We start from the raw sequence: 11,703 nt of genomic DNA on the forward strand, positions 1-11,703 counted from the left end.
ATGGTAGGAAGCGAACAGGGGAATGAACAAACGGGAATGGGCAGCTCTGGCAAAAACAGTAGGAAAAGAGGTCGGAAGACGATGAATGAAACTATCCAGACAGTGGGAGAAACGTTGATAAACTCAGGAAAAGTGATACCTTTGTCAGAGGTATTCTTCTCCTCCTTCCAAAAGTTTTAAATGATTGTTATCAGCTGGAATATTAGGGGTTTGAACAGTAAGGACAAAGAAAGGTATACGAAGGATAAGTTGAAAAAAGAGAAACCTATCATTATGATTTTACAGGAGACAAAAATTTCGGTCCAGCAACTTGAAGGAATAATTGACAAAAATAGATTGCCATATGAAGTGATAGGGCAAGATGCTATCGGCTCTGCAGGAGGTATTGCAATTCTGTGGAATCCAAATGAGATCATCTTAGATAGCTGGACCAGCATGAGTAGAGTCCTTACGGGCCTGGGTAGGATAGTAGGAACTAAGGAACAGGTTGTCATTTCAGGGGTTTACGGCCCCCCTTCCCCAGGGGAAAAGGAGAGTTTTATAAACAGTATGAAAATCATCCGTAGACTTTATCCAGAAGCTGCTTGGATCATAGGGGGCGATTTTAATTTAATCAGATCCTTAGAAGAGAAAAAAGGAGGGGTAAGGAAGATGGACCACTTCATGGATAGATTCAATGAAATGATAGAGGACTTAAGATTAGTAGATATTCAGACTATTAATGGGATCTATACCTGGAACAACAGGAGGGGGGGTAAAAACCAAATTGCCTCAAGGCTTGATAGATTCCTAGTATCAGAAGCTGTCATGAATAAGGATGTCTTCGTCGAAGCCAAGATCATACCATCCCTGGGGTCTGATCACTGGCCGATTAGACTAGAGGTGGATATTAAAAGGAATCGTGGAAAAAGACCCTTCTGATTTGAAGCCTTCTGGTTGAGAGACCCAGAATTCATCAAGAAAGTTGAAGAGTGGTGGAGACAATGTACTGTGCAGGGCAAAGGGAAAATGCACACGTTCCAATTAAAACTGAAAGAGCTGAAAGGGAGAATTAAAAAATGGAACAAGGAGGAGTTTGGTAACATTCTGGAAGATAAACAAAAACTAGAAGGGGAAATGGAGTCTCTTCAGCAAAAGATGATAATGGAAGGCAGAACAGAGGAAAGCATCAACAGAGAAGGGGTAATTCTTGGCAGATTGGAAGAAAGACGGAAGCAGGAGGAAGTCTTGTGGCGACAAAAATCAAGGATAAAGTGGTTGAGGGAGGGGGAAAGAAATACTAAATTTTTCCATCAGGCTATGATCAAACATAGACAGAGAAATAGGATTCTATCCATCAAAGACAAGAATGGGAATAGAGTGTTGGAGCAAGCTGAGATTGAACAAGTCCTGATGGACCACCACAAAGAAATTTTAACAGAACCTCAAGCTGATAGAACGAGAGCAATTCAGGAGATTTGCTCGGCCATTCCTAGCTTAGTCACTGAAGACCAAAATAAGGCACTGATGAGAGCTGTGACCTTAGAAGAGGTTGGGGAAACTGTGAAAGCAACAAAGAAAGGTACTGCTCCAGGCCCAGATGGCTTCACGGTGGATTTCTACCAGGCAGGGTGGCACTTCTTGGGGAAAGAGATTCTTGATCTGGTTGAAGAATCAAGGATGCACCAAAAGGTATGGCCTGCCATTAACTCTACTTTTTATGCACTAATTCCTAAAGGTGACAATTTAGAGGATGCCAATGGCTTTAGACCTATAGCGTTGTGTAATGTCATTTACAAGATCATAACATCCCTGATCGCCAAGAGATTAAAACCCCTCCTAGACAAGTTAATTTCAGCTGAACAAACAGGTTTTGTGGAAGGCAGACAGATCCTTGATGGGCTGGTGGTAACTCAGGAAGTTATTCACTCCCTTAAAGTTAAAAAGCAAAAAGGAATGATGATAAAATTAGATTTGTCAAAGGCATATGATAGATTAAACTGGAAATATTTGGAAAAAGTCCTGGAAAGCTTTGGTTTTAACAGGAGGTGGATTGCATGGATCCATAGTCTGATTTCCTCTCCAAACTTTTCTATTCTTGTTAATGGAACCCCTACGAAAACTTTTAATGCTTCTAGAGGAATTAGACAGGGAGATCCATTATCCCCGTTTCTGTTCATTCTAGCTGCTGAAGGCCTGGGTCGCTTTATCAAACAGGAAAGAGAAGCAAATAGAATAAAAGGCCTTAAACTATGGGGAAATAACCTACCTCTAACTCATCAGCAATTCGTTGATGATATTATGCTTTTTGGAGAACCAACGGTCAAAGAAGTAAGGCATCTCAGGAAAATTTTGGATCTGTTTGCGGAGGCTTCTGGTTTGGAAATCAATAGAGATAAATCTTGTATCTTCATATTCAACACAGTGGATCAGGTTAAAACCCATCTCATAAGACTACTGGGTTTTAAGAGAGGTGAATTACCTACGAAATACTTGGGCAATGTATTGGACTTTACCTCTAAAAGCTTGAAAAATTGGCAAGGTGTCTTGGATAAACCGAGCAACAAGGTTGCAAACTGGGCCTTTAGGGTTTTAAACATTGCTGGAAGAGTAGTTTTGGCAAAATCGGTCCTCCAAGCTATCCCTATCTACCCTTTATCGATAATGGCTGCCCCTTTAGGGGTATGTGCAAAGATCAGAGAAATCATAAGGAATTTTATATGGAGAGGGTCTGATCAAAAGAAAAAATGGGCCCTAGTCTCATGGAGTCAGCTAACGGATAGAAAGGAAAAAGGAGGATTGGGGCTGAGGGACCCTGAAATTCTCAACAGAGTATTGGGAGCCAAACTGTGGTGGTGGTGGCTTAGGGGGGGAAATGATCTTTGGAAAACCATATGGAAGACAAAATACAGAATGCCTGACTCTCCGGTTGAGATCTTAAGACAGAAGGAAACCCCCAAAGGCTCCACAATTTGGGACTTAGCTCGTCAGAACATGGATCTGGTTGAAAAACATACCTTCTGGGAGATTCGGGGTGGAGAAGAGGCCAATTTCTGGGAAGAGAGGTGGCAACAGAAAGAGAGAATGAGTAGAATTCAGAACCTCCATCAGATTCGGGGCAGAATTGAAGGAGACAGAACTTGTGTAAGGGACTACTGGAAAGCAAATGAATTGGAAGAAAGCTGGAGAGTTTGGATTGATCTGACGGAGTGGGACCGAGAGCTCAGCCAAGACCTTCAAGAAGCTTACAGGAAAGAAATTGAATCTAGGAAAATCAGAGCTCGCAATGGAAAGGATATCCTTAGGTGGGGGAATTCCATGAAAGGCTTGTTCACAACTAAGGAGGCCTATTACCTAACTGATACTCAAAACAGAGGTGAAGGGAATTTGGATTGGAAAATAATATGGGAAAGTAATTGGTGGCCAAAAGTGTCCATATTCATTTGGCTAGCCTCTAAAAATAAGATCCTAACCTGGGATCGTATCCAGAAAAAAGGATTCAATGGCCCATCGAAGTGTTGTCTGTGTAACAATGATGGGGAGACCAGAGATCATCTGTTGATCAACTGTCCGTTTGCAAAGAAGCTGTGGACGAACACCAAACGAACATTTAACAAATCCGGATCAGCCCCAAGGGAATTCAATGAACTGGTTTTTCAATGGAGTAAGGAAGCCTTTCAATGTAGAGTAGTAAAAAGGGCGTGGAATCTCATCCCAGGATTTGTACTCTGGATGGTCTGGAAGGAGAGAAATCGTAGGGTATTCCAGAATTCTGCAAAGGAACCAGAGGTAATTTGGGGACGAGGTGTCGAGTTAATGCGGGAAACAATCTTGGTTGAAAAGTGGGATGGAGAGGATTGGAAGGCAAACCAGGTGGAGCAAGGAATCCTGAGAAAATTAAATTTAAAATTTGAGATGGTCCATCATAAGCACACTTCTCGTCATGATATGAGGATTCAAAGCCCTGATAAATTCAGTTATCCTAGAGATAACTTCGTTAAGCTAAACTTCGACGGGGCCTCGAAGGGGAACCCGGGCGAAGCTGGTTTTGGTGGCATCTTCAGGGATAGCAACAACCAGGTAAGGTGGATATTCGCAGATTGGGGAGGAGAAATGACAAATAACGAAGCAGAATTCTGGGCTCTTCATCAAGGATTACGGATCGCTGTAAGAAATGGGTACGCTAATCTGGAAATCACGGGAGACTCGCAGATTGCGGTGGACATGCTGAGGAAGCTCAGCAATGGTAGAGGTTGGGAGAAAGTCACTAACAGCTGGCGGACTGCGGGCATTGTGCAGGAAATCGCGGACCTTTTGAAAAGAATTGAATACAAAATAATAAACCATGTTCGAAGGAAAGGGAATCAGGCGGCGGATTGGCTGGCCAATTGGGGATGTAGAGGGCGCGGTAGCATGGTAGATAATCAGTGGAGAGCCGTGTCTGGGAATAGGGAATGGGAGGAGTTGGCGGATATCATAAATGTTGATCATGATCAAGCCACAAATGGAAATACACGGATCAATGAGCTGGACCAATAAAAGGAGGTGGAGATCCCGAATTAAGGACATCGTTCAATCGGGTCAGGAAAAGGATATTATGATAGATTACAGGGGATATGATCATAAGATACAAGGAAGTACAGCGACGGCGGGCGTGGAGAACGGCCAAGAATACATCCGAGGTGAAGCAATCAATGCTCGAGACATTAGAGGAGATGAGAGCGGTCTGTCAGACCTCATGACAGAGGAAATTAATAAAGGAATGATGGTCGAAGGCAACGGCATACCGGAAAGCTATCGGCGGCAAACGAAAGTTGAACCAAGGAGGTACCTCGAGGACAGGAAAAGGATATATACCCAAAGTAGGAGGGAAGAACGATTATTCAGCTGTTTCCTAATTTGGGGAGGTTCGGAGATTGCAGTTGAGAGACAGCATCGAAAAGCTAAAGCCTTTGGAAATCAGAGATCTTTCTGCGCCAGAGCCAAGGGTAACATGGAAACTAGGCAAAAATCTAGAGGGGCAGAGGAGCAGTATAATGCAGCTGTGGAGAATAAGAGTCGGAAGGGAAAAGGAATTCTGAATGATGATCAACCGTTCAAGGTCTGGGACATCGAGGATGATTCTGAAGAGGAATTGGCCCCTGGCGAGGGGAATGAGTGGTCCTACCCCCAAGATAGACTTACAGATGACGAACATCCGCAGATGGAAGAGAACCACCCTGCTTCGCAGGAGGTGAAGGTCCGACGCTACGGTATGAGAAAACGAGGAAGGACCCCCGGCAGAGGAGTGGACTCGGAGCAGAAAAGAGGCCGAGATCAGAATAAGAAGACGCAGGAAGAGGGCGAGAACTCCAGGCAAGATAAGAATAAGGATAAAAAGGCAAAAAGAACAGTGAATCACAGGATTCGAAGGGCAGAAAGGGCTTACCAGCGAAACTCCAATCCAGCTGTGAGAAGAATCATGCAGTACCTAGAAGAGGAGTCCTTACAGGAACAATCTGCAGAGGAAATGGAAGAATGGGAGTTTCTGCTTCATGACCCTGGTCATACCAGGGGGCGAATGTCATTGTTCAAACAGTCTTTGCATATCTATTGGGTGATGAAGGGGCTGCTGGCTAAGGCTCTGGAGCAAGTGGCAAAGGAGATGGTAGAGTTGGCCCAAGGAAATCCTGACATACGTAGAGAATTGAGCTTTATTCGCATTGCAATGGAGAAGCAAGAAGAGAAGCTAGATGCAATTCAACAGATGCTGAAGGGAGACCATCAAGAAACAGAGAAAGGCGCAAACCAACAACCAGATATGGACACTGCCTGACTTGAGATATGTTTAGGAATACTAGTAGTTTTTTTGGTTACAGCTTTTTGCATGTCTTAGATAGAGAAAAGAAAGTAGTGCAGACTAGTAGCATTAGGAAGTCACAGGACTGCCTTGTTTATTTGGCTAAAATTATCAGACTGTGGACCTTCTACTTTTGGGCAGCAATCAAAAACTATAGATGGAATTCTCACCCGGTTTCCCCATGTGGGCGGGCTGCAACATTTTTGAAATGATGTAATGTTCTTTTGATCTAGTAATAGAAAGAGTACCACCCTAGCTTACAAAAAAATAAATAAATAAATAAATAATATAATATTATATATTTAATTTATAAGTTGTTTTGTATTTATTTATATTCAAAAGGAAGGTAAATGGAATGGTTATTCCATTTATTTGTTTAGAAAAGGAAAAGGAAAAGGAAAAGCATCTTTATTATTTTATTATTTTCACTTAAAATTTTTCCTTACTATCAACACTCTTTTGGGAGTTGCTCCTCTTTATTTTCTATCCAATAATATATTAGGCCCCTGTAATACTAATGTAGCCCCTTATTGTTATTGTTAAGCCCACTTATTTTTATTGTTGTACCCATGTAGTCCCCATATTGTTATTATTGTTCCCCATAGAAACCCACTATTATTATTGTTGTGCCCTCACATTATTATTCTTATGTAGGCTCTGATTATATTCTAACCCCTTAGACTCCTACATATAGAAAGGAGATCTTGTTATTTGTATCATCCAATAATTTTTCATTTATGTAATGTAAAGGGGGTTTCCCAATCAAAGAGGATTATTTTTAAGTTGTTCATCTATATATTTGTGAGTTGGTTGCATAACAATTGGTATTAGAGCTTTCGATTTTAGGGGTTCACTACTTAAAGTAGGTCATCATGGCATTTTTACTATAAAAAAATTTCTACGAAACTTCAGGAGCTAAAATTACAACCACATAGAGACGAACTATTGATGAACTTTGTGGACAAATTTGATATCTTGTCGCACTATATTTTTGGAGATATGATCTGAGGAAGTTAGGGTTTTTGCAGGCTCTAGAATTCCATCTCAAACATGTGTCCTAGGTAAAATTGTCATGACATTCCCTCTGAGAATCAGATTTGAATTTTGTAAGACGTTATGGTAAGAGGATGAAATATAGCTTTTTTGCGTATCATTTAAGGGTTTAAGGTCAAAACAAGGGCACATGGCACTCCATCCAAGTTTTCTCAACTGAGCCCATCGATAAGCCACCCATCGTGGGAGATTGTGAATGACCCTTTCTCGAAGAATCCAATCTTGTTCTGAATTGTTGGGTTAGAAAGAAGACTCATAGGGCTACAATGCGACGAAATTCTATATCTTGGGTATTCATAATTACATAGATGCAATAGCTGCAATATCTAGCTCCTAAAAAGCAAGAAAAAGGTGTGTATTTTTTAAATTTTGCATAACATTTCTTTGAAAAATCAGTTTGAAGTGATTCAAAGAGCATAGTGAATCATATATATAATTTCTTGATTTCAAAAGGCCTTGAAATAAAAAAAAATGGACACACCTAGTAAGAAACCAGAAAGCTCTTCTATGACACATGAAGAAGAAGAAGAAATGCAACCTTATATATCGAAATTACGAGATCAAGTGCAACTAATTTCATAGTCGCAAAGAGTAACCAAAAATGAAATGGAAGATAAGATGGATGGTTTGAAGAATGGCTTAAAAGTAGACATAAAAGGCTTGAAAAATGGATTAGAATAAGACATGGAAGGTTTGAAGGATGGTTTAAAAGCATACATGGAAGGTTTGAAACAAGGTTTGATAAAGTTGGTAGCAGAAATGCTTCCTAATGGCAAAAACATATTAGATGAAACTCATAATGAGAACAAAAGAAATGTGAATCATGATTCCATAAACTGTAATGTCGGATTTAAGATTCACCATATTCCAAGTATTGATATGAGGAATTTTGATGGAAACGATCTAGTAACATGGATACTATAGATGGAGCAATATTTTGGTCTCCATAATGTGCAACACACATAAAAGGTATACATTGCAACTTTATATTTAGAACCCAATCAATTTGTATGGTATAGATGGCTTCATTCTCCTAAACCACTTGTCACTTGGTCAATTTGTATGAAGGAAATGATAGAACATTATGAGGATACAAAGAGCAACACCTTGTTTATCCAATTGATAAATCTCAAACAAAAGGGTTCAATGACGGAGCACATTGAGGACTTACAAAAATTGAATATAAGGGTAATTGATATTCCAAAGGAACATATGGTTGATTTCTTCATAGGTACTTTAAAGGATAACATCCAACACGACGTTTTCCTTTGGGAACCTGATTCATTGGAGAAGAGATTTAGGGTGGCAAGGAAAGTTGAAAGAAAAATTATGGCAACACGGAATTCTACCACTCACAACTATAAAGATGGAAGTGTTGCTACTCCTAGCATTCCATAACCTACAAGGTTTACACCACAAAAATTATAATAAAAGAGAGAAAAAGGTATTTGTTATAGTTGTGATAGAAAATATACTAAAATTCATAAGTGTGCAGAGAAGAAATTATTTTACATAGATTGTGAAGAGGAAGAAAAGGAACAAGAAATGTAAAAAGAAGAGGATATACACAAGGAACCAAACTTAGAGAAATTATAAATGATTTTGACCATGTCTTCTAATCCATTGGCACAAATTACTACTCCTCAAACTCTCAAGATAGAAGGACATGTGAAGAAAAAAAAGGTAATAGCATTGATTGATTCGGGTAATACCCATAATTTTATTCATTGTAAGGTAACCAAGGAATTGAATTGAAAATGGAGGAACTATAAATTGATTTTGAAAGTTCCATAATATCAATCTAACCATGGGGGAATATTTACTAAATAGTCCAATGCCTTCCATTCCAATGGGTGATGTTGATTTTGTACTAGGAGTCCAATGATTACAATCTTTTCATATGATATCCTTTAATTTTCAATTTAACGTTTCTTGAATGTTTTTTGGGAAGGAAATGAGGTTGAATTAAGGGGTATCACAGGGAAATCAAGAAATATAATCAACTCTAATGGCATGGAAAGGATTCTAAATAAATATAAATGGGGTGTAGTTTCACAATTATGCTCACTAGAGACTCAAACATTGAAATGATCTATTTCTTCAGATCTACAAAAATTCTTAGAAAATCATTCCAAGGTATTTGAGACTCCCAAAGGCTGCTCACCTATTCATGATCATGATCATGGTATTCATTTGATTCCAAGAATTATTCCTCCAAACATCAGGACTTACATATATCCCTATGCCCAAAAGAGTGAAATTGAACATATGGTTGCATAAATGCTAGAGGCCAGTATAATTCAACCTAGTCAATGTTCTTTTGTTGCTCCAATAGTATTGGTGCATAAGAAGGATGGATCATGACTCATGTGTCTAGATTATAAGCAGCTCAAGAAGCTCACTATTAAATATAAATTTCTCATTCCTTTCATTGATTAATAGTTGGATGAATCACATGGAGAAATTTAATTCACCAAGTTGGATCTTCGTTCAAGATATCATCAAATTAGAATGAATACTGAAGACATTTTGAAAACAACATTTAGAATTCATGAGGGCCATTATGAATTTTTGGTCACGCCTTTTGGCCTTACCAATGCACCTTCTACATTTCAAGGTTTGATTAATTCCATTTTCAAACACTTATAAAATTTGTGTTAGTATTTTTTCATGCTATACTAATCTACAACAAGTATTGGAAGGATCATGTTCAACATGTTGACAAGGTGCTCCAAATATTGGAGGGGAAAGGATTATATGAAAAACCTCCAAATGTTTCTTTCGATTATAGGAAGTTGAATATATGGGTCATACTGTATCTCATGAGGGTATTAAGATAAACCCTAACAAAATTAAAGCCATTAAGGAATGTAAAATACCCACAACCATAAAGTATCTTCGAGGATTTCTGAGGTTCACAAGATTTTATCACAATTTTGTTAAGAATTATGGGAGAATAGTAGCACCTCTAACAACATTACTGAAGAAAGATGAATTTTATTGGACTCTAGAAGAAACTAAGGACTTTGAACATATTAAAGAGGTAATGTGCCAAGCATCCATCTTAGCTATGCCAAACTTCACAAAAAAAATTATTGTGGAATGTGACACGTGAGGAAATGGAATTAGTGTTGTTTAAATTAAATAAGGAAGACCCATTGATTCTGAAAGCCATGAAATAAAATGAAAGCATTTAAAAAAACCTATTTATGAGAAGGAAATGTTGGCAATACTAGATGCACTAAAGAAATGACGACCTTACCTAATGGGAATACACTTCATGGTAAAAACAAATCCTGATAGTCCTATATACATTTTGAAACAAATATGATCTTCAAAAGAGAAGCAAAAGTGGGTCACAAATATGTTTGGTTATGACTTTGAAATCATCTACAAAAAAGGGAAGCAAAATGTTGTTGTAGATGCACTCTCACGAAAGGATGAGGATTTGGAAGGATTTGTTTGTGCCATTTCTATTATCCAACCATATTGGATAACTGAAGCAAGGGATGAATGGAAGAATGATGAAGAAGTGTGGACGCTCATTCAAATTTTGCAGCAATATCTGAGTATATATGATACATTTAGCTAGGAGAATGATTCATTATGGTACAAATATCTCTTATATATTTTCAAGAATTACCAACTTAAACAAAAGCTTCTTTTGGAATTGCACACCTCTCCCTTAGGAGGGAATTTAGGATTTTTAAAGACTTACCACATGGTCAATAACGATTTTTTTTTTCAGGTCCTTAAAACTGATATTCAAAACTTTGTGGTAGAATGTTTGGTTTGCCAACAAAATAAGTTGAGACAGCTAAGACCCTAGGTCTGTTACAACCTTTAGCCATACGAAGTCAAGGTTGGGAGGAGGTTTCAATGGATTTTATCAAAGGCTTAGCCAAGTCTGAAAGAAAGAGTGGCATCATGATGGTAATGTATGTATGCACCAAGTATACACACTTTTGTGAATTATATCATCCATTTAAAGCTAGTACAGTTGCTACTACATTTATGGAAACAATTCAAAACCTACATGGAAATTCAAAGACTATTGTAAGTGGTAGAGATCCCATTTTCATTAGAAATTTTTGGACGAAATTGTTTTCTAATATGGTTACTTAATTAGCTCATAGCTCATCTTATCATCCCCAATTTGATGGGAAAACTGATATAGTGAACAAATGTTTGGAAGTATATCTTTGTTGCTTTGTATGTGATAAACAAACACAAGGGGTCAAGTGGTTACCTCTGGTTGAATGGTTGTATAACACTTCCTTCCGTACTGGAGAAAACATGGTCCCATTTATGGCACTTAATGAATATCATCCACCATCCACCACATCATGTTTAATAGAAAGTTCGAAGGTTCAAGAAGTGGAAGATCACATTGAGCATCAATAACAAGTTCTCCAACTCTTAAAGGATAAACTCACTTCCACCCATAATTAGATGAAACAAAAAACATATCAACATTGCAGTGAAATAAGTTTTGATGTAGATGACTGGTATTTTTATGGCTACAACCATGTTGGCATTATGATACAAGTGTTGTCCTTGATGGAAACTCACTCACAAGTCAGTTCAGTTTTGATAAAGGACAACTCACAGTGTAAGAGGTCTATTAAGAGGTAACAAGGCATTGGTACAAAAGAACAAGAACATGGAACTAAAGTCTATTGATCAGAATAAAGAAGTTGACGGAAAAAAATGGTGTAAAGTAGTTCAAGATGTATACAAATGTCCACTTAGTCAAATCAGCGTAGACACGCTGGTTCCCAGAATAAAAAGTGTGTATACATATACATGCACTTTCACAAGAATAATAGCAT

The 11,703-nt window shown here is 38.4% G+C and overlaps 1 protein-coding gene across 1 annotated transcript; it reads left to right on the top strand.

Moving 5' to 3' along the window:
• Positions 1–1,008: 1,008 nt before the first annotated feature.
• LOC149162630 (uncharacterized) lies at positions 1,009–4,518 on the top strand. Its single transcript, XM_089435247.1, has one exon. The coding sequence runs from the start codon at positions 1,009–1,011 to the stop codon at positions 4,516–4,518; it is 3,510 nt and encodes a 1,169-aa protein (XP_089291373.1).
• Positions 4,519–11,703: the final 7,185 nt, after the last annotated feature.

The sequence above is a fragment of the Pinus tabuliformis genome, chromosome 5_2 (assembly GCF_031772625.1).
Source record: "Pinus tabuliformis cultivar Carrire ecotype Pingquan chromosome 5_2, CPIR1, whole genome shotgun sequence".
Lineage (NCBI taxonomy): Eukaryota > Viridiplantae > Streptophyta > Pinopsida > Pinales > Pinaceae > Pinus > Pinus tabuliformis.